This window comes from Oryctolagus cuniculus, chromosome 9 (assembly GCF_051225735.1).
Source record: "Oryctolagus cuniculus isolate XC-2025 breed Fujian yellow rabbit chromosome 9, ASM5122573v1, whole genome shotgun sequence".
NCBI classification, from domain to species: Eukaryota; Metazoa; Chordata; class Mammalia; order Lagomorpha; family Leporidae; genus Oryctolagus; species Oryctolagus cuniculus.
The window spans coordinates 132,229,483-132,255,570 of NC_142875.1; the positions used below are offsets into that span (position 1 = coordinate 132,229,483).

The following is a 26,088-nucleotide window of genomic DNA, read 5'->3' on the forward strand; positions in this document are numbered from 1 at the left end:
CCTTGCTAGCTCGAGGAGCCATCGCTGTTTTCTCCTGGGCCATAGCAGTGGCCCTCAGCATGCACTGCTTGTTCCTGCCCATCCATTTTCTATGGTGCAACCAGGGTCGTCTTTAAAGCAAAGGGAAATACGATGAATTGCACCATGTAACACTCCAGTCTAACACGAACCAATGACTTCTCTTGGCTCCACGTCTAAAGCCCACATGCCCCAAGAGGGCTGTGCAGGGTCTCTCCTCTGATTGTCTCTGGCCTCACAGCTTCTGTTCTTCTACCTTTTGAAAAGACTTATAGTGTCTTCTGACGTGGGCTGTTTCCCAGCCGTAGAATTACCTCTCTGTGGGCTGTGTTCCTGCTGCTCATGCACACGTGCTTGTCACCAAGTGCACACTCTGGCTGCACACTCACAGTGCCTCCACCTTGCTCCTTCATAGCACACAGAGCAGCTGTCTCCTGCCAGGAACACGGATCGCATGACAGCCATGGATTTCCTCTCTTCTTTGTGGACTTGGTCCCACAGTGTTTGAACATATAGTGGCAGTTCCACTTTAGAGTTCAAAATAAGGATAAAGAAAAAAGCGAACCGACATCCTTTAGTTGACCTGTAATCTTGATATGAATCATTCACTATATTATCGGTTGACCTCGTATTGAAGCAAAGTTGCTTATTTTCCTGGATGCATTCGTATTCATTTTTTGTTTGTTTTTGTCCCTATAGAACTCTCTTGTGCCAGTGGCCTAGTTTTCAAGTACAACGTGAAAGCTTGCAATAGTTCTTGCCGATCCTTGTCAGAGAGAGATAGGAGCTGCGATGTAGAAGATGTGCCCGTTGATGGGTGCACCTGCCCCGATGGAATGTACCGGAACAATGAAGGAAGCTGTGTTCAGAAATCACAGTGTGACTGCTACATCAATGATGAGGTTATACAGCCAGGCAAGCTCGTCCAGATTGATGACAACCAATGGTATGGGGTTTACGTGTCTACTTGTTATGTCAAGGAAATCAAGGCATTGCTTCTGCTTCAGGGAAGGTCTTTCGCTGGTGTGAGGTCTCCTTAGACCTGCTGTATTTTGGGCTCTCGTTTCTTGTTAAGGGTGGCTGTGGTTCCCGTGTTGCCTGTGATGCCTGTGCTGCTGCACTGTGTGATATGCTGCCTGCCCGCTCAGAAACCTTAATAATGAGAGTGGCCTGAAGACTAGAAATGAAGTTGCCGGACATTGAAGGCATCGAGTCTGGCCCCACCTCTGCCCCCTCTGCAGCTGCCTCTGTCCAGGCATGACCCCTTGGAGTCCTCGGGACATGTTTCATTCTTTACTGCCTCACAGTTTCACATCTTCAAAGCAGTGGTCGAGTCTTACTCTTCCATCCAGAGCCAGCCACCCCTCCTGTGGCGTTTTCTCTGAAGTCCATAGAGCATTGCCTGTACAGCCCTGTAACCGTATATTATGTCTTACTGTTTGTGGTATATTAAGCATCTTCTGGCAGCTGCGTTTGTTGGCCTTATTGTCCTTGACGTTCGATGTTGAGATGTTTGTTTTTCCCTCATTTCCAGCGTCTGCCAGGATGGGATTCTTCTTTGCCAGAGTCCGGTTGATTCCAGCCTGCGTAAGTGTTGAGATCTCGGCGCTAGCCTGCACCGTCTACTTTACCTAAAAGAGGTCACAAGGCCTTTGACTAACAACAGCTTCCTGTATTGCACAGAGAACTGCACTGGAGGGGCAGAGTACATAGACTGCAGTGACCCGAAAGCACAGACGAGAACCGACAGAACATGCAGCACTCGGAACATACCCATGTTCTATGTACGTAATGTCTATTAGAGTTCAGCTTGTTACGTGTTTGTGTCAAGGGAGAAGGAGACTAAAATGTCCATCAGAAATAATTAGAAGGTCAAGGTACTCTTTCAATTATTTATTTCCTTATTGGAAAGGCAGAGACGGAGAGAGATCTCGCGTCCACTGGTTCTTTCCCCAGTGCTTGCTGTAGTCCAGGGTGAGCCAGCAACCAGGACTCCATCCACATCTCTCACGTGGGTAGCAAGGACCCAGTGCTTGAGCCCCTCATCTGCTGCCTTCCAGGTTGTGCGTTAACAAGACTGGAATTGGAAGTGCAGCCAGAGCTCAAACCCAGGCACTGCTATATGGGGTGCAGAGGTCCCCAGTGGTGGCTTAACTGGCTTTTCCAAATGCCTGTCCCCAAGTTAAATTTTTGTGCTATTTTAACTCGTCAGATATTGACCCCAAACTGTATTTAGTATAATAATGTATGGGGAATCTTCAAAAAGTTCATGGAAAATGTGTATAACTAAAAAGCTATGCATGGATTTCTAAATGTTTTGTACCAAAGATTTATTTTTTAATTCCATTTTTCCCAGGAACTTTTTGAAGTCCTGCAGTGTTCAAGTCAGTATTGATAACATCACAGGATTGGAACAGTGTCTTACGGGGCTTTCTGTTATCCCCTAGGAGGACTTGCCTTGCAAACGTGGGTGCTACTGTCCCGAAGGGATGGTTCGGAATTCGAAAGGGCAGTGCGTCTTCCCCGATGACTGCCCTTGCTCTTTCGGAGGACGCGAATATGACCAAGGAAGTGTCACCTCTGTTGGCTGCAATGAATGGTGCATAAGAAATGATTATGACTGTTTAATTTGGGATATTAGAACACATACATTCTCCCTTATTTTCATGAGAAAAAAGTCATACTTCGAACTACTTTAAAAGATAATGGGCCGGTGCCATGGCTCACTAGACTAATCCTCCGCCTTGCAGCGCCGGCACACCGGGTTCTAGTCCCCGTCGTGGCGCCGGATTCTGTCCCGGTTGCCCCTCTTTCAGGGCAGCTCTCTGCTGTGGCCAGGGAGTGCAGTGGAGGATGGCCCAGGTGCTTGGGCCCTGCACCCCATGGGAGACCAGGAGAAGCACCTGGCTCCTGCCATCGGATCAGCGTGGTGCGCCGGCCGCGGCGGCCGTTGGAGGGTGAACCAACGGCAAAGGAAGACCTTTCTCTCTGTCTCTGTCTCTCTCACTGTCCACTCTGCCTGTCAAAAAAAAAAAAAAAAAGATAATGGTCACATGTAGTTAGGAAAAGATGCTGCTTTTTAAGTTGACCTCATGGAAGTTGAGAGGAAGATGATGCTAGTCGGAGTGGGGAAGTTTGGGGAGGGCAAGACAGGGAAACATTGATTAACGGCTGCTACATTTTAGTCCTTCAGAATGAGATTCTCATGTTCTGTGACACAGCAAGGTAACTGTGGATGACAGTAATGTCTTGTAGATTTTTCTAAAAAAGAAAGAGTTGGGAGGAAGGATTTTGTTTGTTTTCATCACAGAGAAATGATAAATATTTGAAAAGATAGATATATTTACCTTGATTTGAACATTTCACAATGTATCTATCAAAACATCACACAGAACTCGATAAATAGGCACCCACTTCATAGAGCATTGTTTATAATGAACATCGTGCAGTATACAAAGGCGACTGCAGCATTTGAAACAATTTGCAAAATCATTTTGTGCGGCATTACAAAAACAGTGTGCGTGCCTGATGCCAGGCGGAACAGTTACCACATTCTCATCTTTTCCTGTTAGTACATGCACGAAAGGGTCTTGGAACTGCACGCAGGACGAATGTCAGACCACCTGCCACATCTACGGGGAAGGCCACATCAGAACTTTCGATGGACTGAGTTACAGCTTTGATGGCCTCTGCCAGTATTCATTTCTTGAGGTAGTTACACCTGTCTTACCACAGCTGTTTTATTTACTTCTCAGTTATGATGAATTTGCAGATGAGTGCTGGAGAATTTTTAATTTCAGAAGAAGAAGGTTTTTTTTTTAAAATAAAGATGCCTTATCTTTCCCAGGAGCCAATAAAACATTACGTACCCTGACTCCAGAAGCCAGGCTTAGAGTATGCCTCCGCTTGTCAGACGTGTGACCTTAGGGATCCTTGTCTACCTGTGGATGTCTCTGTAAAATGGGCTTGGAATAGGCTGTGCTTGATACCAAGCCAGAGAGCCCGTGTCAGTACCTGCCGAGTGCTCAGCGATTGTTCGATGCTGTCATTGTCACAACTGTGGAGCGGATCGGCAGTGACCACAGCTACCGCTGCGCGTGTGCTTGTTTGCTAAGCAAATCCACATTTCACTGCATTCCTGCAAGGCTGCTACTAGCCTTCCTGTGATTCAGGAGAACCTGAGCTTGAGGGGGGTCAAGCCCTTCCTTTTACTAATCAGAACATGTCCCCTTCAGACCTCTCCCTGGCTCCAGCATGCATACCTATTAAATACAATTAAGCTGTTGCACAAATAGCATCTACAACAGGTGAAATTTGGATTGCTTTATATTTATTTATTATTTTACCTCTCTATTAAAAGAAGCTAGAAATAAGTTGCTGGGTAAAAGCAGATAATTTAAATACTTATACACTCTGGCATAACTCTAGACTTTAGAGACGTAGTGGGAAATGGACTGGGTTGAAATAAATTAACCACAGAGTACTCAGCTAGGCTACCTACCCATAACTGCAGTAAAGTCACCATCCTTTGGAATTTCCGTAATACAGCTGATGGTGCTTAATTACGTTTAAGGCATTGCTTTTTAAGACGTATTTGGCTGCCACAAGTATCGCACTTGAGTTCCACGTCCCTGATTTTCATGACCATTATTGTAATTCCGATTTGTAAAGGATTACTGTGGCGGCGAAAACGGCACGTTCCGGATCTTAACTGAGAGCGTCCCCTGCTGTGAGGACGGCCTCACTTGCTCAAGAAAAATCATCGTGGCACTGCAGGTACAGCACCTGTTCTCTTCTCTGATGTTTCCTCTCAGCCTCTGACCAGCGGCACGCAAAGGTGGCTGTCCGTCTTTTCATTGACAGGATCAGAATATTGTCTTGCAAGACGGGAAGGTGACAGCGCTCCGAACAACGGACAGTCAGAGCTGTGCGCTGAGCCCAAACTCATTCTCCGTCCACACTGTCGGCTTGTACTTGGTTCTCAAATTTGCAAACGGAATCAGTGTGATTTGGGACAAGAATACAAGAGTGTCTGTGATACTGGACCCACGCTGGCATGTAGGTATACCCCTAAGGCAAGATTCATGGGATGCAAAGTAGCACCTGTTACTGGAGAGGAGACAGGAGTTCACAGGTGCAGGGTGGGTGGGTGCTGGGTTTCTGGGATGGTAGCAGGACTTCTCAGAGAATGGACGGTGTTCACAGACAGTGGAGGTAACAGAAAAGCAGCGAACATCATCAAGCCCAGGCCTTCTTTCTAGTCTAACCACATCGGGTGGCTTGAGCTGATCCCCTGATAAGATTTCAAGGGTGTTCATGTACTTTGAATTAAACGTATTACTTGGAGCGAATATTCTAAGAACCTGAGAGTGTTCTGATGTGGAGTCTGAGTCTGGCGCATCCAATTACTTGTGGTCTGCAAGGCCGCTCCTCTCCCTGGTACCGGCTGGTCTTGCAGGATGGGCTCTCAGCCTGCGCGCTGACGTTCCCCGGGACCTGGGATTTCACACAGATGCGGGAGGCTGCACGCACAGTGCACCTGCTTGCCTTCTCTCTCTCCTCTCTCTGTCCCCGGGGCCCCTCACTTCCAAACGTCCCTTTCTCTTCCCCCCAGGGGAAAGTGTGCGGTCTGTGCGGGAACAACAATGGGGACCTGCAGGACGACTTCACCACCAGGTACTCCTCAGTGGCCGCAGGTGCGCTGGAGTTTGGAAACAGCTGGAAGACGAGTCAGGAGTGCTCCGACACGGCGGCCCCCAGCTTCCCGTGCGACTCCAACCCCTACTGCAAGGCCTGGGCGGTGCGCAAGTGTGAGATCCTTAGGGACAGCACCTTCCGGGACTGCCACAGCAAGGTGGGTGCACGGGGTGGCCGGCGCGGTGGGCGGGTGGGCGGCCGGGCCTGCTGCGCACAAGCTCACACGCGGTGCTGGCCGGCCCAGGTGGACCCCATCGCCTACTACAACGCATGCGTGGAGGAGGCGTGCGCCTGCGACATGGAGGGCAAGTACCAGGGCTTCTGCACCTCCGTGGCCATGTACGCCGAGGCCTGCAGCGCAGCGGGTGCCTGTGTCTCCTGGAGGAGGCCTGACCTCTGCCGTAAGTGACGCGCCTGGGTTCTCTGTCCTTGTCCTTACTGTGCTGGGCCTTGGCACAGCTTGGGCTGCAGGGTTCCCTGGGGATGTCTGGGCTGCGTCCCCCGCTGGCTTGCTGCTGATGGCACTCCTGGGAAGCAGCAGGGGTGGCCCCAGCATTTGGGCCCCGGCCACCCACGGGGGAGACCTGAGTGGAATCCTGGCTCCTAGCTTTGGCTCCATCAGGGGATGGGACATTCCTGTCTGCCTGTGTGTCTCTTTCTCACTTCTCCCTGTCTTTCTGCCTTTAAAGTTGAAAAAAAAAGCTTGTGGTCTACTGAAATGGTTTGGTTCGCTCATCTTCCCTTGTGTACAGAACAGTCTAGAATCATTTAGCTGTGGTTGTTTATGAAGGGAAAAGCACCTAACTTTAAAAAAAAAATGGCATCTGCCCAATAGTACAAGTTGAGTTTTAATTTCAAAAGTTCTTGCATGAGTGGATGGTGGAATGTGGAACATTGATGGGAAACATCTCTTATTCACACTCAGATGAGCGAAAGACTGCTCATCTCCGTTGGAGGATTCCCACACATCCCTGAGCCCTCACACACTGAATTTTGCAGGAAAATTTTGTACACCCCTGTTGAAAATGAGCTGTACATTGAACTTAATGTTAAGCAAGATATATGTGGCATGCAATAGCCTTATTAGAAATGAGTCAACTCTTTTCCTTCTTAGCAAGGATTTGTGAGAGAAAAAAATACCATCAGTGAGAAGCGTTGAAGACAATACTCATTTTATTCTGTTCATTATACACAGCTTTGTATTATATCAACATCTTTAGATACCTCTCCAGGGAGCCGTCATTTATATAATTTTAAAGGTTAATTTACCCAGAGTTTCATCTTTCCAATTTAATCCTGAAAATTAAAACCATGAATCTAGGCTATGGCCTAGAATATCTCCAAAAGGGAACATTAGTGTTTCTATTTCCAGCCAGTCTCCAAGATTGGGGTGAGACATGAAAAGGAAGTGCTATACCTACCCACACCCTGTCATCTGACTCATTTTGACTGATACGGAAATTTTGGATAAGGCCAAGGGAACTTAGTAAGACAGAATGCTATATTTCAGGTCTGTTACTTATATCAGCCAAAATTATTTTTAAAAATGCTTTGGAATGCCAGAGGTGGAAATTGTCAGTTCACGAGTGAAGTGATTTGATGTAATTTGCTGACAGCCGTCTACTGTGACTATTACAATGCGCCTGGGGAATGCAGCTGGCATTACGAGCCTTGCGGCACAGTCACTGCCAAGACGTGCAGAGATCAGGTCATCGGCCAGAAGTTCTCTTCACTGCTAGAAGGTGAGTTGCATTTCAACCATGTCCGTGAAGCGGCACGGGTGATGCTGGTCCTGTAAAAATGTAAACTATTGTGACTGTCTCCCAGTTGAGTATCTTAGGTTTTATAAATGCATGAGTGGCCGGCGCCGCAGCTCACTAGGCTAATCCTCTGCCTAGCGGCGCCGGCACACCGGGTTCTAGTCCCGGTCGGGGCGCCGGATTCTGTCCCGGTTGCCCCTCTTCCAGGCCAGCTCTCTGCTGTGGCCCGGGAGTGCAGTGGAGGATGGCCCAGGTGCTTGGGCCCTGCACCCCATGGGAGACCAGGAGAAGCACCTGGCTCCTGGCTCCTGCCATCGGATCAGCGTGGTGCGCGGGCCGCAGCGTGCCGGCCGCGGCGGCCATTGGAGGGTGAACCAGTGGCAAAGGAAGACCTTTCTCTCTGTCTCTCTCTCTCACTGTCCACTCTGCCTGTCAAAAAAAAGAAAAAAAATGCATGAGTGGTTGTTTTTCTTTCCTATGATGTTAATCTTTCCACGTTAGAAACCTTTTCTCTAGGTAGCAGTTGTCTGCCTAATAGGGGGGAGAGAGAACATTGTGGACCTAATGGCAGTCTTTATGCCTTTTATTGGATGGTGTCAGGTGAGAATGCAGGTGGAGAATAGAGTATGTGATACAGTCTTGCTTACAGAGGAGCCAGTTAGCATGTACACAGCGTTGTGGTTAATGTTGTATCTCTTAGAAAGATGTGGCAGACAAACAAGATGACTCCAGAACTTTCCGAAGGTCACATTCGTGTCAACTCTGCTGTTTCTTCTTCATTTACTTTGTAAATGAGGACATTGGGAAGCGGCCTTCCCATTTCAGGAGACATATGATGTAGCAAAGCCTGTCTTAGGTTCCACATTGTGCCCATCATCAAAGTAGCAAATCACTCACATGAGCTTTAGAGAAAAAACATTAAATCAAGTAGAACTTGTTAGAACTTGGGCTGCTGTTTTACTGCAGAAAGATCTGAATCCTGTCTGTCTATGTATTTCCATCATGAATGTGATGTTGCGTTGCTGTTAGCTACTTCAGTTTGTGCAGTCACTTAAGTGACTTATAAGGCAGGCTGGTACAGTGTAGTTCGATGAGCTTCCGTGGGTGGAGCTGAAGCGTGGGTCACCTTCACACACAGGCTGTTACGCTAAGTGCCCGGAAAGCGCACCCTATCTGGATGAGAACACCATGAAGTGCGTCCCTTTGTCTGGGTGCAGCTGCTTCTACAATGATGTCATACCAGCAGGGGGAGTGGTCCAGGACGACTGTGGAAGAACATGGTATGTTCCACTCATGTTCTAAGAAGTCATTCTGAGTTGTGCATTTTGGAAGAGAGAGAGAGAGAGAGAGAGCATCAGTGTGTGTGTGTATGCTTAGTGTATATATGTAAATATACGTGTGTGTGTGTAACTTTGGCTCCAGTGATTTCTGAATGAGAAAGCTCTCATTTCAACAAATACTCTGCTACATCTTTCACTCGATAGTGTGGGAGGCAGGATGGGAAATGTTGCCATGGGTTTTAGGGAGCTGCTGTCATGCATGTCACTTCTGTGGATGCGAGGTCCCATTTGTCAGCTTCCCGACGGTTCCTGGAAGCAGGCCTGTGCGGTCATTGGGGAGCGGCATGGGCTTTGGACAGCAGGCTGCACAAGCGAGTGTCGCAGCTTGGCTGGGGTCCACGCCTGCGGGTCCCAGGAGCTTGTTGGTGGGGTGATCTGGAATCACAGCGCCTCACAGAACACACAGTTTGAGTTGACAGCAGCTTCTGGGGAACCAGCTATTTGCTGTTCTAAGTTCTGTTTCGTTCTCTCCGGGAGACAATTTGTTGTGCTCCGTTTGGGAGGTGATTGTCATTGAGAGTCCACATTTCTGTCTCATGCTTTTTCCTTCTTTCTACATCAACTTCTAGCTACTGTCTCGCCAGCAAGCTGGAGTGTACTGGTGAGTTACTGTGTCTTTCTCTGGTTGATGTAGGAAGGTGAGAAAAGGGGCCTCCGATCAGCACAGGAGCAGGTGTTAATACTTTGGAATGCTGTCAGGGGTGGGCAAGATTCCTCCCCTGTGAATGCTCTGAGACCAGTGCCACCGAGACATTGTGAACAGTGTTCCATGGGACTCCGGTCAGTGCACACGGGTGGTTCTACTCCAAGCCTTCCGCTGACTTATCTGCAGAATCTGGCAACTAAGGGACTGATGCATCAGTCAAACTGTTGTAATGCAGGGATAGAATAAGGTGAGAGTAAACGGGGAGAAACGAGGGAAGCATTGCTCTTGGGCAGCACCCATCTCAAAAATAAACCCCAGGAAGCTTCAGATCACTCCGGGCGGCTCCTTCTCACTCTTAGGAATTTAGAAAGTAAACGAAGCTGAGGACAGTGGATTCCCAGGCAGTTGACATGGAGGATGTTTTTAAAGCTTTTAATTCCTGGCAGTAACAGGACTTTATCATTATTTCAGAAACGACTACGAATTCAACATCTACAGGTAAAATCATAGTGGTGTTTTAAATGTGTATTTCTGGTTTGTTTCTGTGGATAATCTTGTGTGGTTTCACATTAATCTGTGCCATAAAAAACATAAAGCTGGTGAATCTACAGATGAAAAAAAATGTTAAGTTAAGATGAATGACTACTAGGAAGTATGTTGAAATATTAGTATATTCCTGAGAATTAAGTAAGCAGTATCATTGTCACATATGATAGGCATTCTGCACTTGCTAGCTTAATATCATCTAAACTTGGCATTTTTAGCTAATTGGATTAGTAGATCAAATAGGAGCGTGTGTGTCTCCCAGGAGATAAATATTTTAACATTGTGATCTCACCAGGAACTGGGAACACAGAAATAACCTCATGTGTTTGCATTTTGTCCTAGGGGTGTTTCCTGTATGTCCACTCAAGAGAATGCTAAGCCACATTTAGTTTAAGTTTGGTTTTAGGCCACTGGACTTGCTGGCAGTGTAAATACACTTTGCCTTGTGTGGTACACTTAGGTGTTTCCACCTCAGGAGATTTCAGGAGGGATTTATCGCCTGTGAGCTTGTCAGAGCCGTACGTTTTGATATATATTTAAAGTCTTGTGATCGTCTGTAAAATGCTGTTTAAATTTTGGTTATCACTGGTCACTTACCTGAAGCTAAGTTACCACGTCAGGGTTCTGAACTGTATTTCTTGGTCCATAAACAGGCCTTATATAGTTGCTCTGAGATTTCAGATAAGTGATAGTAATAAGAAATACTGGTTATCTGTGGTGAAACACAAGAAGTCTATTGTGGTACCTGTACTGTTTCAAATGAAATATTCTTAGGTCACAATTTCTGAAATTTTAATTTTAGTTTATGACAACTGGTTTTGTGAACTAAGTTCTCCAGCAAAAATCATGTGGATGATGTGTTCCATAAGTATTGTTTTCTCTCTCAACAGCTTCTGCAACACCAACTGCCTCCATATTAAGCACTGAAACAGGTAAATGAAAAAGAAAAAGAGTTTTTAGATTTCTGCTTCCAAATTAGCCGCAAAGTTAAACTGCAGGTCAGACATTTTGACCCTGTGTTCACATCTGTCATGGCAGGAACTCTGCCCGGGCACGGTGTTAGAGTATTTACTATAATTCAGAGATTGTCTGTACAGGAATGTTCCGGCTGCTGCTGATTTGGAAGAAGTGGCTACGCCCGAAAACTCTGTGTTCCACTCTGAAAAGAATGGGCAGGCTCTTGGCTCACGTCAAGGCTTGTGAATTGACGTGGTGGTTTGAAATTAAACAATGACTTGTGGTATACAGAGCAGACGGAAATGCATAAAAATGTATAAAAATTTGATAATGTATAAAATACATTTGATAATGTATAAAAAATTTGATAAATGAGCCTAACTGCCAATCCTTTATTTGCTTTCTGGAGATCTCTAGATAAGTCTGAGTAGAAACTCCGAACCTGTCTTCCAATTCTGTTTTCTCATCTGCTCCAATATCTGTCTCCTCTCTGCACAGCAGTGACGCAGGGTCCCAGCAGCCCTGGCACAGGTCAGCTGTGACCTCCAATGCCCGCTTAAACAGCACAGGCAGTGAGAAAGCGCTCAGCCTCCTCTGGCAGCTTGATGCCTTTGCAACGGAAATTTTAGAGAAAGTCGACAAAAGTTTTGTCTTGAAAAATGTTTTAGAGAAAGCTTTTCCGGGAAGATGATGTAAAATGAGGTTTCTTGACCTTAGAGTCATGATCTGTGCATTTTAAACGTGAATTTCCCGTTGTAGTGTCTATACACAGGAAGGATCAGTTGCTCTCAGTTACTTCACACTGATCCATGTTAGGCATGACCGTGCTGCTCTTGGGGGCATAATGTTCCCTCTACACAAAGCTTCCCTTTTGCCGTGGTTTTCTCAACTTTAGTGACATTCATTCCAGGGATTACAACATCAAGCAGTGCAACGACAGGCGAGTCAATCAGGAAATCTAAGTGACAGGTCGTGTTTTCCACACATATAGAAAACGGGGAGTTTTTCCTAGTAGCGGCCCGAGAACAAGTCGTTTTATCTTGCAGAGTCAGCATCAGGTTGATCAGATGTTTGAAATACCGAGGTCTGAATTTCACATACTTTGCACACTTAGCGTTCTCTCCCGTCTTCCTACCCAAACCATCGAATGTGTCGAGTCAGCATCAGTGTCACACACGTGAGAATGGGAGGGCAGAAGACCTTGGGAAGACTGGGTGGCCCACAGTGTAGCTCAGTGACTGCACGTCATCTTCTAGTTTGTGATGGGGCTGTCTTGTTATATAAATGAATTAATTTTGCAGTGAAAACATAGCTGTTAATTTTGCTTATTGAAAATTCACATCTATGCTCCCTGTCATTTCTTCCTGGGGAAGTAGCTGATAAATTTCAGTCTCCCAAATCGACAGTGTATCTCACCTACCCAGTTTCTGTGCTTAGTGCATTTGTTTTCTTCCCACCGAGCTCTGCTTTTCTTGACCCCACTATTTATTAATCTCTGTAGTCTTTTTTTTTTTTTTTTTTTTTTGACAGGCAGAGTGGACAGTGAGAGAGAGAGACAGAGAGAAAGGTCTTCCTTTGCCGTTGGTTCACCCTCCAATGGTCGCCGCGGCCGGCGCGCTGCTATGGCCCAGGAGTGCAGTGGAGGATGGCCCAAGTACTTGGGCCCTGCACCCCATGGGAGACCAGGAGAAGCACCTGGCTCCTGCCTTCGGATCAGCGCAGTGCGCTGGCCACAGCAGCCATTGGAGGGTGAACCGATGGTAAAGGAAGACCTTTCTCTCTGTCTGTCTCTCTCTCTCTCTCTCACTGTCCATTCTGCCTGTTAAAAAATAAAAGAAAGAAAGAAATTTGTAACTTGCGTTTTGTGTTTTGGTGCAGTATTGCTGGTGAAGTCTGACTACTGTTTAGACATTAGTTATACTGAAAACTCTAGTTCATAGCTTTTATTCCTTGGAGCTAGGCTTTCTGCAAGATTCAAAGATGTATAAAATTGAGGCTATTTTGGATCATAAATTGATATCAGAATGTAGAATTACTGGTACAAATTTGAACATATTAAAATTCTTAGTATTGTCTTATGTATTAATGTTTTTTTCTATCCTAAGGGAAAATTTATCTCAGAAAGTTGTAGCCATTATAGTTCACAGTTTTATCAAAAATGTCTAAAACAATGTGTTTACTTCTTTGGAACTTTTTCATGGGTTGGCTATCTTTAGCAACACCAAGCACCCAATCGTTCTGTGTAAATCTTACCACGACTGACCTCTCAGGAACGTTAGCTCAGTTCTGTGATTGGTAATTTATTCCACAGGGCTAAGAATGGCGTATTCCTGTAGTTCTTCTGAATTGTTTCAGATGCATCGAGGAAATAATTTTCTGGCTGCCGATTACCTCATTCATATGCTGTGGACTGATTTCCAAATTATCAGCCTGGTGCTGTTTCTAATATGATTTACTTGGCTCATTTACGTAGATTTCATTTAGTTAAATCATTCATTCATCTGTTAAAGTTCTTATTTTTGGGCCTGCTCCGCGGCTCACTAGGCTAATCCTCCACCTTGTGGCGCCGGCACCCTGGGTTCTAGTCCCGGTCAGGGCGCCGGATTCTGTCCCGGTTGCCCCTCTTCCAGGCCAGCTCTCTGCTGTGGCCCGGGAGTGCAGTGGAGGATGGCCCAAGTGCTTGGGCCCTGCACCCCATGGGAGACCAGGAGAAGCACCTGGCTCCTGCCATCGGATCAGCGCGGTGCGCCAGCTGCAGCGTGCAGGCCACAGCAGCCATTGGGGGGTGAACCAACGGCAAAGGAAGACCTTTCTCTCTGTCTCTCTCTCTCACTGTCCACTCTGCCTGTCAAAAAAAAAAAAAGTTCTTATTTTTGTGACCATTCACAGAATACAATTCTCCTTGAGTGTGGATTTGATGAATCCCATAGAGACACGTGGGTCACAGCCTGGATAACTGCTTCGTGTGTGTTGTCAGTGGATGATGCTAAGAACTTAGGAAACTAGCTTAATTGTTCCAGGTTATGCATATATTACCTCTACTGCTTTTTCTTTTTTGAGTATTCAGTTTTGAATACAGTGTTCTTATTTTGTCAACACTTTGATGGTGGCAGGTGAACTTTTCTTAGAAAACAGAAGATCTTGAGGAGATTCCCCAGCAGGATTTTTGTGATCAGCTGATGAACTTTCATGTAAAGTAGCTCATTAACTGTAAAATACTCTGTAAATCTTCTCATTCGTCTCCATGATAGCATTTTAAAAACTGTAAGTCTAAAGTGAGTGGGATTGTAAGGAAGCTTACCTCGATGGTTTCTCTGAATTTATTCGGTATTATTCATGACTTTTAGTGCTTTCCTTTTCTGAATCCTGAAGTTTTATTTGATCTCAGTGAAATTCCAGTAGATACTTCATGTTCTGAAGTTATTATATGAATAATTTACTAAATGCTGTATTTGTACTGTGTTGAAAGAGCTGCTGATAGTACATTTTATTGAGGATTTACTGCATTGTAGTTATTCTACAATATCTCATTAAGTCTCAACAAACCTCTGATTGAGTTCTGTTATTCTCTGTAGTACCTTCTCTTCAGCTCTTGATAGGGGTGGCAAAGCAGTGGGCTTAAATAACATTTCTAAGGTAGTAAGAATCAGAATGACAAGGAGATTTCTGGCATGATATAGAGAGAATCAGGAGGCAAAACGAACATTTTCGTGTCTAACTGTGCCTTACATTTCAAATAAATTTAATCACATAATTGAAACATATAGAAAACATTGATCATCAAATCAGTAGCAACTTCCATAATTTATGAATGATGTAACTTGTTATCATTTTCTTTATTTATTTGATAGGCAGAGCAGCCAAGGGAGAAGGAGATACAGGAAGGTAGGAAGAGAGTGAGAGCAAGGGAGAGAGAGACTCCATCCTCTGGTTCACTCCCCGAGTGGCCAGAAGGGCCGGGTCTGGGCGAGGCTGAAGCTAGGAGCCAGGAACACTACCTGGGTCTCCACATGAGAGGCAGGAGCCCAAGTACTTGTGCCGTCATCCACTGCTGTCCCAGGCACATTGACACGGAGTCGAACCCGTGCTCTGATGCGGGAGACTGGCCCCACAAGCTGTGGCTAAGCTGCTGCACCGCAGCACTGGTGCTGTGCCTTGTTGTCTTATTGCTGGGATCAGTGAGTAAGTGCCTATTTCTCACATAAACCAAGGCATACAAAATTCTGGCTACTTATTAAATTTCAGTTTAAAAATCGGTGAATGGTGACCCTTGTTTAGGTCTCAGTTCCTCACCCCCACATCTGATGTTCTGAAGATGGACCTGTAGCATATGCAATAGGTGAGAATTTAGAAATCACTCAAACAGTAACTAAGTTGGGACTTGGTTCAGCCATCTTTGTTGATTCACTTAATGGGTACTCACAAATTCTTTTTTTTTTTTTTGACAGGCAGAGTGGACAGTGAGAGAGACAGAGAGAAAGGTCTTCCTTTTGCTGTTGGTTCACCCTCCAATGGCCGCCGCAGCCAGCATGCTGCGGCCAGCGCACTGCGCTGATCCAATGGCAGGAGCCAGGTGCTTCTCCTGGTCTCCCATGGGGTGCAGGGCCCAAGCACTTGGGCCATCCTCCACTGCACTCCCGGGCCACAGCAGAGAGCTGGCCTGGAAGAGGGGCAACCGGGACAGAATCCGGCGCCCCGACCGGGACTAGAACCCGGTGTGCCGGCACCTCAAGGCGGAGGATTAGCCTAGTGAGCCGCGGCGCCGGCCCACAAATTCTTTATTTCAGCCTGTGCTGTGGGTTCCTACACTGAATACAGTCTATTCAGAATAAAGTCCGTCGTTCCTGAATCTTGACAGCTGTGAAAGATGATGTGTCAGTCGGCTTCCGACGGAGGCACTGTAATAGTTCACACGCCGTGAACATGGTAGCCAGGAGAGTCCCCGAGACTGCTGGGTGTGTGTTTAGTGACGGTTCACTTTTCAGGCACAATCCTCTCCAGGACAGGAAGCTGAGACTCTTACTGCTCATTTTCTGTGCAAGAGTAGAATGTTTCCTTTTAAGGCATACCAGCACGTTTTTTCTTCTCAGAGTATGTTTTTTCCTGAATCCATCCAGTAAGCATCAAAGTGAAAATAAAACAGTTTAAAGTGAAATTGACTTCTCGACTTTGTAACTGTCAAAGTGAACATGAAACAGTGTAAAGTGTTTGCTTTTAAAAGAAATGAGGATCTTCTTAGAGAGCACTTGCCTTGCACAAATTACAGGCTTCAAAGTCGCAGCCCATTCATTTGACATCAGTGTTTTGATAGCTGCAAAGCATTTGACAAATTGTGATGGATCTGTGACTACCTAATGGTTTTTGTGTGTCTTTTGGCAAGCCTTACTTGTTCCAGGATAAGAAGAATGGATTCCATTTAAATGTGTTTTTTTTTTAATATTTATTTATTTGTTTGAAAGAATTACAGAGAGAGTGGGAGAGACAAATAGAGATCTTCCATCCACTGGTTCACTCCCCAAATGGCTGCAACAGGCAGCGTTGGGCCATTCTGAAGCCAGGAGCCAAGAGATTCTTCTGAGTCTCTCACATGGATGCAAGGGCCCAAGCACTTGGACCATCTTCTGCTGCTTTCCCAGATGAATTACCAGGGAGCTGGATCAGAAGTAGAGCATCTAGGACTGGAACTGGTGCCCATATGGGATGCTGGTATAGTGGACACAGCTGTGCCACAGTGCCAGCCCCTTAAAATCTTTTAAAAAAGTAGAATTTTATCATCATCAATAGTGAAAGTTTTTCTCTCTTAATAAATGTCATATCCATCAGTCACACATACTTACGTGGAGATTGGCAAGTACAGATTACTGTTTTCAGATACAGTGCAGCCAGGAGGATGCCCGCTGTTGTGAACCTGCTTGCTCTCTGAATTGTCTGTAATAGATGGAGTGAATTAATTTAGCCAAAGTCCTTCCACTCTTATTGCCTGCTTTGTCTTAAAAAAACATCAACTCAATAAGAAAACCTGTACTTTTTGAAGGCAAAGGTCAGATGTATTTTAAGAAGAGTCTAGGCAAGGTAGGGGCAGGGTCCCCCCTCACCCAGGGCTTTGTTCACCTGTTCATTGGGTGAAGCACTGGTTCACACTGCAGTCCTGGGTAGCAGTTGAGGTGGGACTGCCTGTCAGAACCTTTTCATTGACGTAACAGCATAGAAGTAAAGTGTTCTTTCTGAACACTGTTTAAAAAATTACCGAAAAGTGGACAGCACCAAGTGCAAGATACAAAGATTCCTTCTCCCTGGGAGTTTTATGTCTGTTCTTTTCTGTGCAGTAAGCGCTTTCAAAGGATTCACGTGCTCTGAGCAGTGCCTGACCAGCCTTACAAATGAGAATGTAATGTTGAGAGGAAAAATTACACAGTCCACAGGGTTTCTCCTTTTTAGATCGGCTGACATTGGCACAAAGCCGATATTCACTGAGCACTGTTGTCATTATTTGACATGTGTTATCTCATTGGATGCAGGAAAACCACAGATGTCAGTATCATACTTTTTATTCCTTCTTAAAACTTAGTGAAGAGGTTAAGTTATTGGTGTCAGGCTGCTTGCTGATAAGTGGCGAAGTTAAAATCCAGGGCATCTGTGGCCACATTCCAGTCTTTATGGTTTTGTGTTTTAATGCTTAGAAAAGAGAATAAAGTTGAATTTAATTTAAATCAGTTATTGAAGTAGCAATATATAATTGCAGATGGTGGTTTCAAATTGGACTTGTGTTAATATTAATAATTTACTTTGTGAATTTTTATTAAAACTAAAAAAAAATTCATTGAAGAGATGAGATTCCAATTCAGATGATTCGACAGTGGTCTTCTCTTTTGTAAATTAGTGTCAGCCGTAGAAGGAAAATACTTGCATCACGGTCTGTGGCCAGGCTGTGATGGTGATGCGAGGTGGAGTCCGAGGTTGCCTTCTGTGCTGTCACTGAGCTGTGGACAGTAGTCTGACTCCCTGAGATGCCCAGAGCTCTTGTCTTCTCATTTGTTAAGTGGGGAGAATAGTAATGTCTACTCTGTAGGACCCAAGATAGGAATGGATGTGATACTGCATCCTAGTGTAAATACCAGGGTACTTCAGAACCTCAGTGAGAAGGGAATCAAAAGATAAAAGTCTATTAAAAGTCATTGAAATCCATGTATATGAGGATGTTCAAAAAGCTCACAAGAGATGTATATTATAAAAAAGTATGTATAAATTTCAAGGTGTTTTTGTACATAAAGAACTTTTATCTTTTGGATGTACTTCTCTGTGATGCTTTGAAGTACCTTCATACTCGGACAAGTCCTTGTATTGCTAGCTACAGTTTTGTAAAGAAGCCCGGGCCAGCCCTAAACCAGGAGCCTAGAACTCCATCCAGGTCTCCCGTGAGGGGGTGGGAATTCAGATACCTGCTGTCCCCTCGGCACGCTGGTAGGAAGCTGGGTCGGAAGAGGAGGCGAGCCTGGAGATGATGCACTCTGGGACGTGGGTGTCCCCAGTGGCAGCGCCACCATCTGCTCCACAGTGTTCACCACGTGGTGTTACTTTAACACAATGAAGACTTACCACTCAGTCTAGGCACTAACTGTATTACCAACTGCTCTGTATTGCAGACTGTCTCACAGGGAGGCAGGCTTTCTAGATTCTTCCCCGAGTCCAGGAAAGCTCACATCATTTCTGTCTTTCTTATCAGGCACAGCCCTGAGTCCTCTCCCAGAACTCTCTACACCAGGTCAGTATGTGGATTTTTCCTTTTATATATGAAATAAAAAGTCTAGCAGTATAAGTTATTCATAACGTGGGCTTCTAAAGAAATACTTTACATTTTAAACATGTTGTTTACTAGCCTTTGTTTTCCCATTTTTTTAATTGAATTTAATTTTTTTTTAAGTTTATGCTGACTGGTTCCATAGAGAGCTCGGTTTTCATTTCTTCCTTATTAATTGTTACCATAGAATCTACAATAGTACTCACTTTCTCATCATTGAAAAAGAATGCAGGCTGAGAGAACAAATATCTATGTATTCTCGGGTATATTTTGGGTATCTAAGTATAGAAGTGACAGTTACATATTTCCTGAGAATGTTTCCTTCTGCTGTGGTTAGCCCACAGTTATTATGATTAGGACACAAATACTGCTGTATTTTCAAGGAAGATGACTGATCACATTGGAAGGCACAGTGTGAACAAATTCAAATGCAGAAAAGAGTCTTTGTAAAAAATGCAAAAAAAAAAAAAAAGAAAGAAAAACAAGAAAAAGGAAACTAAACCAAAATCTTTGAAAAAATAAAATCCAAGGGAAATCATAGGAAAATATGGGAATAAAGTTGTTGGATTCGTTCATTCTGTTTTCTACACTGGAAGTTGGTTGGGTAGTTAAACACCTACTGGGAGTGGAGGCCAATTGCATTGAGATCTTTCTGTGTTTCCTCAGACGTTACTCAGACCTCAGTTCCCATCCCAACAGCTGGAAGTGCAGGCGTCACAGGGGGGCTGAGCCCTGCCTTCTCCAGCCCTGCGGTCACATCAGGTAAATTAATGCGCCAGCGCCAGCCAAGCCACTGGTTTCAGACAGTCCAATCACGGTAGTATTTATCCCAAGAAAAATGCCCAATTTAGGTGAATATTCCTTTAAGGTGATTAAAATATTTTCAATGGTGACTTTTTCAAATTTTTGAAAGAATTATATATATATTAGAAAGGCAGAGTTACAGAGAGGCAGAGGGAGAGAGAGAGTGAAATCTTCTATTGCCTAGTTCACTTTCCAAATAGTTGCAACACAGCTGAGCCAATCTGAAGCCAGGAGCTTCTTCCAGGTCTCCCACATGGGTGCAGGGGCCCAAGGATGTGGGCCATCCTTGGCTGCTTTCCCAGGTACATGAGCAGGGAGCTGGATCAGAAGCGAGGCAGCCAGGACTAGCACCAGCACCCATATGGGATGGCGGACTGCAGGCAGCGGCCTTACCTGCTATATGCCACAGCACTGGCCCCTGGTAACTTTGTTAAGGCTGTGTGTGCCTATTATGGAGAGCTATGCACTATATTTTTCTTTGTTTATTATGTTTTGTTTTTAAATATTTATTTATTTGAAATTCAGAGTTGCAGAGAGAGAGAGAGAGAGAGAGAGAGAGGTCTTCCATGTGCTGGTTCGTTCCCAAGATGGCCGCAAATGGCCAGAGCTGGGCTGATCTGAAGCCAGGAGCCAGGAGCTTCTTCTGGATCTCCCACGCAGGTTCAGAAGCCCAAGGACTTGGGCCATCTTCTACTGCTTTCCCAGGCCATAGCAGAGAGCTGGATCAGAAATGGAGCAGCTGGGTCTCAAACCGGCATCCATATGGGATGCTGGCACTGCAGACATTGGCTTCACCCACTGTGCCACAGCTCCGGCCCCAAGCCATGCACTGTTTTAACCAGGAATTTGTTTATTTTCAAAGCTTCCTCAGGGACCCCGGGAGTAGCCAGTAGCCCCAGGGGTAAGCACAGGCATTGTCTGAGAACTACAAGGGCAATGCCCGTGAGGCAGGGGAGGGGTCACCTGCTCTCTTCCATTGCTTACTGCCAGAAGCAGTGCTGGGTTTTAGCAGAGCAGCACCTGAACCCTTTGCAATCAGGGCCAAGAGTCAGAGCTGTCCTATCTGTAGCCTTGGGAAAATTCAGTAATTCACATTTATATTGTAGCAAAATCTGATGATTTATATCTACATCACACTAAGATTTCTGAATTATACTCAGATGCATAGTTTGTAATTTACTCACACGGATAGCATGGTGGTAACATCTAATTATTCCCAGTTTGACAATTTGCATCTGCAACACACTAAGTGTTCTGAGTTATGTTAAAATACATTGTAACGAGTCAGCACTCTTGCCATGGAGTAACATCTCCTTATTCCCCTGAAGTGGGAGAATAAGGAAAGTCTTCTTGCTGACAAGACATTCCGCTGATGACATCGCAGAATCTGCGCCCCGTGGGTAGAGGCAGCCCCAGACTGAGATTGAGGATCAGAGCCCGTGCTGAACACAGCGCAGTGAAAACACTGTGTGCATCGTCAGCCGTGTTCCATGGTGGTTTTGGGAGGAACTTGTTCTACAGTCTTGAAGCATGGATAATTTGGGGTCGCTGGTGCCCCTCTTGTATTGGGTTGTAATCTGAAGAATCGCTTGGCTTTCTTATCCTCAGCATCCATCCACCTGTGCCCTGGGGCAGGTGCTGTCATCTTCCTCCTGTCCTGAAGTCCCCTGGCAGCTCCCTTCCTGACACACAGGTGCCCTGAGATTGCTTCTTGCCTCTGCATCATTAGCATCTTCTGGGGCTGCAGCAGGATGCAGGGTTCTGGGGCCGCTGTCTAGGTCGGAGCTGTTGGAGTGGAACGGGACAGGCAGTGACTGGTCATGTCTCTGAGGGGACTGAGGCTGCTGGAGTGGAGACCCCCGCCTCCACCCAGTGTGCGTGGTCGCAGCGCAGTCCACACCTCTCCGCCGAGCACTTCCAGCAGTCAAGGGGCATCTCGGCTCTGTGCTGCTTGAGATTCCTACATTGTTCTGACTGCTTTAAAGAGAACTCAAAGTACCTTTCATTTGCCATGAGCAGCCACTGCTTTGCTGTGTGAATAGATCTTTGGTTTATGTATTCATTAACTAATCTCCGGCCAGATTTTATTTTCCTTGTACCTGTTTTGACTTTGCCATTTTTGTGGATTCAAAAATGTTGCTGTGAATGTATCTTGGCATAAGAAATACTTTGCACAAACACATTGGGTTGAAAGGTATGATCTCCATGGGCTGCATGGTGGAGAATCTGGTAACTCCAGGGAGAGCAGGACACTGATTACCTCCGAGCCCAGGCCATTCCGTGTATCTTCACTGAAGTATGGGTGAGATTTCTCTGGTAGTTTTGTTACTGGAGAAATTGTAGGGTTCTTGTCTTCATGCAAGAAAGAATTCAGGCGTGAGACAGAGAGTAGTGGGAGGTAAAATAGCAAGGTTTATTAGGGAAGGGACATCCATAAGGATGGATGGGGAGAGACTGGGGGTGGGGGGTGGAGGTTACATGGTTGAGTGGAGAGAATACACCTGGCCAGACCAGGCGGGCGGCTCAGCAGAGAGGCAGAGGGCTGAGCACGCAGTCCGGTTGAGGCCAGGGGTTTTTAAGGAGATGGGTCTCTGTCTTCACACATCTCCTCCTGAAACAAAGGATTTTATGGCTGTAAATATTAAGAAGCTCCTATCTGAGTTTTCCCTTGAAGGTATCAGACAGGAGGAAGCCTAGCTGGCGCCATCCTGGGTTCAGAGGAAGGGTGAGCAGGACCCCCTAGAGAATGGGGATCCGGAGCAGGGTGTTTGAAATGCAGATACTGGGCTGCACCTGGGAGATTGTGGAATATTTGTCAGGTAGAAGGGGCGGGGGGGCCCCCACCTGGCAGGTTATCAGGTAGAAGGGGGCAGGGCAGGATGCGAACACTGGGCTGCCTCTGAAGCATTATCAGGATGACTTTGAGATGTAGATGCATATGCTAGACAGAAGTCTTCTCCCGAGGCCTTTGTCACACACACATAAGCTCATACCTAACTTCCTGCCTAACAGTTTGTGCATTGCAATTAGTTCTCTCTCGGGTGCATCAGGCAGGTGCGCAGGGCTTGAGAGCAGGGATATCCAATGTTTGGCTCAAAGGTGGTGTCATCCAGAGGTGTTGGCTACTGGTGCTTGGTGCGAAAAGAACTGAACCAGACAGCAACCACTTAGAAACATAGCAGGTGACCCCAAGATCTATGCCTTTTTTTTTAAGCTTCTATTTTGTGTCATTTTGCTTTTGAAAATTTACTTACTTCTCCATGACATTTCCAAAGCCACTGTATGAAACAGATTGGAGATTTTACAATCTCGCCTTTGGCTGTGGATCGTTTGAGAGTGCAGGTCAGAGATGAATGTCTTCCCGTGTGTTGCTCCTGGGACAGCTGTGCAGAGACTTCGTGATCTAGGGCACGTCCTTCAGCCACTTGCAGTGGCTGGGAATTAAAATATTCCTGACCCATGGTCAGCACTGTGGCGTAGCTGGTAAAGTCACCGCCTGTGTTGCTGCCATCACAGTATGGCTGCTGGTTCATGTCCCTGCTACTCCACCTCTGATCCAGCTGTCTGCTAGAGGCCTGGAAAAGCAGCGGAAGATGGTCCAAGTATGAGGGCCCCTACCACCCACATGGGAGATCCAGATGAAGCTCCTGGCTTTGTCATAGCTCATCCCTGGCCATTGCAGCCATCTGGAGATGGCTGGCACCCGCTCTCACTCTCGCTCTCACTCTTGCCCTCTTTCCAGCTCTGACTTTCAAATAAATAAATCTCTAGGGAATTTTTATGGAGTTGAAAGAGCTGATTGAAGTTTGACCAGTTCTTTAATGTATGTTTCATCAGTAGGCACAGAAAGCCCCAGTCCACCCACCCCGAGTGGTGAGGACGGCAGCACATCTCAGGGAGCAGGCACCACAGCGCCCAGCTCAGGGACATCAGGTGGGTCGGACATGCACATGAGTGTCTAGGACACGCACACGAGTGTCTAGGACACGCACATGAGTGTCTAGGACACGCACACGAGTGTCTAGGACATGCACTTGAGTGTCTAGGACACGCACGTGAGGCTCCAAGGCTGGGGGCTGCTGGCAGATGACAGGAACGCTCAAGCAGAGTGAAACTGTGAGCCGAGTCTTCACTCTGAACTAAAGACGCGAGGTTTGCAACCACTGCTGCTCTGCTTGTCAGGCACAGCGGGAACGTCTGTGGGAGCCACCTCTGCGGCAGGCTGGGAGAGCTCGCCTGAATCAGCGGGGACTCCGGCCACCAGCATTGCAACACCAGCAGGTAAGACGGATCCTTCTTTGTGGATGGTGGGGGAATGGGGGGAGGGTGGGGGCAGCAGAAGACCTTTGAACGTGATAAGGAGGGTAAGAAGTCTTGCACAAGTTTGTGACATGAACAAAACCGTTGAGAATGGTTATATTCTCCGTAACCACGTGCACTAAGCAGTGTTATTCTTCCAATCAGGAACAAGTACAGGAGCAGGTACAGCCACCACGGGTACTGCCGCTGAAGACACACCTGCAGGGACAGGTACCGAGCAGCACGGCGGCATGAGACGCAGGCGCTGGGCATGGGAGGAGTTGGCTTAACATGAACTGAGGGACCCGGTCTCCTTGGCAACCCAGATACTGTTACTTACACGGAACTAGTGTTGCTAGGATCTGGAATGTTCCAAAACGTGTTTGTTGTATCTCCTATATTTCTTTGCTCTGTAAAATATGGGGAAGGGATAGGTCTGTGTATCTTGTTCCACTCTACTTTGCAAGTCAGAACTAATATTTGTGTGCAGGTGGAGGAGGGTGTATGCAGGTGTGTAGGAAGGGAGAAGGCCATACAGTCAGAGAGCACCGCAGTATCTAGTGATTAGTCGACCCTAATTAGAAGATATGCTGTAGTGGAATTTGCACGTTCCAGGGTGTCCTGATTGCCCTCATTTACATTGAAGACCCTCGTTTGCAGAGAATGTTCATGGGGTGAACAATCCATTTTGTTAAAGGAACAGAGCAAATGTATTTCAGGTCAGTTTCAGAAAAGGGTTGTGACTGTATTTTTTTATTAAGCTGGTGTTTTTCCCCTGGTGAATTTCCGACACAGCTGGGACATCCTCCCCAGCCACTCCTGGTGCGCTAGGCAGCAGTACCGCTGGGGAGCAGGCACTGGAGCCTCGGGCTCTGCTAAGATCCTCTGGGCTTGCTTTGATCCTCAGGCGCTCTGCCAAGGCTTCCCCCAGCAGGTGCAGCTCTGTGTAGTCAGCGTGTGTCTTGGGTAGGATGCAGGGCTGACGAACGTGCCAAGGGGTGTCTTCCCATTCTTGCTGGAGTCTGTGTCGTCGGGGTACCTGCGTTGATACCATGCGTCCACCCCCTTTCCTTCAACTCTTGCAGTTTCCCCGACCGTGGGAGTTTCTGGAGGAGCCGGCGTCAGCACTTCAGGCGCCTCAGCTGCAACAGCCACGACCTCTGGTGGCATCAGTTCGGGTAATTAAGCTGGAGAACACATGAATGGACAGGTTTTCTGGAGTGTGTGGGCTGAGCATTCCCTGTATGTATATTTTGTGAAGAATGGAGAAGAACAGAGAGAGACGGCGTCAGGCAGCCGATACCCGAGCGGCACTTTGCAGGTGGCCTCTGGGCTGGGGCAGACGGTGCGTCTCTAGCCTTGTGCGGTGGTTACTGCCCCTGGCTGTGCTTCTGGGCCTCCTGGCCTGACCTCTGTGGCTGTGAATGTGGAGCGGGGTCATGGTTTGCAGTCCTGGCTGCTGATTGGACAGAATCCAAGATATTCTGGGAAATGCACACTGAAGGGTCCCTCACAGACTGACCAAATCTTGACTCCTGTGGCCAGGTTTCAGCATTTTTTGAAAATGTCAGAATGATTCTACGTGCAGCCTGGGCTACAACAACTTGAATTGAATATGTGTATGATAAACAAGTAGATAATGAAGAAGGTTCCATACCCATAGCAGCAGGTTAATAAGCCAACTCAGTGTTTATGCAGATTGTGCAGTAGTCTTGGCAATTTCTGGGAAACGTGATCTTGGAATGGTGAAATGCGGACATACACTTGACATCTATAAGAGTAAAGAGCCTGATCCATGTCACTTGTCGAAGAAGCTGACATCGGTTTTTGTCTGTTTTGAAAGGGAGCACTGCACCAGCTCCAAGCACAACTCCAGCTCCAAGCAGTGACCTGACATCTCCATCTGCAGCCTCAGCAGGTGTGTGAGGGAGTCACTCAGGGGTCATCGCGTTTCTAGAAAGGGAGAGACCCTCACGGAACCAGACTGACTACAGAGTTAGAAGCAGATCTGTGATAACCTAGAATGTCCCAGTTCTTAATGGAGGGACATGTTCTTTAAAAAAGCCACATCTTCAAGAGAATAATATTAGAACAAAATTTAGGAGGCCATGTGTAGAAAGTCAGGGGGCTCCTTCGCTCTGTGTCTGCCTTGGGGACCGTGAGCATGGTCTGAGCACCTGCCGGCATCCGTGCAGACTGCAGGGGAAGCTCCCTCTCTGTCTT

General features: G+C 46.5%; 1 protein-coding gene across 1 annotated transcript in view; it reads left to right on the forward strand.

The window, feature by feature from the left end:
- Window positions 1–26,088, forward strand: part of MUC19 (mucin 19, oligomeric) — a 139,676-nt gene that overhangs the window by 45,743 nt on the left and 67,845 nt on the right. Inside the window, exons 21-41 of the mRNA XM_089303329.1 lie at window positions 718–964; window positions 1,553–1,605; window positions 1,702–1,802; window positions 2,466–2,617; window positions 3,591–3,729; window positions 4,690–4,794; window positions 4,882–5,076; window positions 5,633–5,872; window positions 5,960–6,116; window positions 7,332–7,457; window positions 8,614–8,755; window positions 9,385–9,416; window positions 9,933–9,959; window positions 10,898–10,939; window positions 18,688–18,726; window positions 19,429–19,524; window positions 23,404–23,499; window positions 23,749–23,847; window positions 24,031–24,096; window positions 24,951–25,043; window positions 25,709–25,783. Coding sequence (XP_089159455.1) covers window positions 718–964; window positions 1,553–1,605; window positions 1,702–1,802; window positions 2,466–2,617; window positions 3,591–3,729; window positions 4,690–4,794; window positions 4,882–5,076; window positions 5,633–5,872; window positions 5,960–6,116; window positions 7,332–7,457; window positions 8,614–8,755; window positions 9,385–9,416; window positions 9,933–9,959; window positions 10,898–10,939; window positions 18,688–18,726; window positions 19,429–19,524; window positions 23,404–23,499; window positions 23,749–23,847; window positions 24,031–24,096; window positions 24,951–25,043; window positions 25,709–25,783 — 2,322 coding nt within the window. The remainder of the gene's footprint in view (window positions 1–717; window positions 965–1,552; window positions 1,606–1,701; window positions 1,803–2,465; window positions 2,618–3,590; window positions 3,730–4,689; window positions 4,795–4,881; window positions 5,077–5,632; window positions 5,873–5,959; window positions 6,117–7,331; window positions 7,458–8,613; window positions 8,756–9,384; window positions 9,417–9,932; window positions 9,960–10,897; window positions 10,940–18,687; window positions 18,727–19,428; window positions 19,525–23,403; window positions 23,500–23,748; window positions 23,848–24,030; window positions 24,097–24,950; window positions 25,044–25,708; window positions 25,784–26,088) is intronic.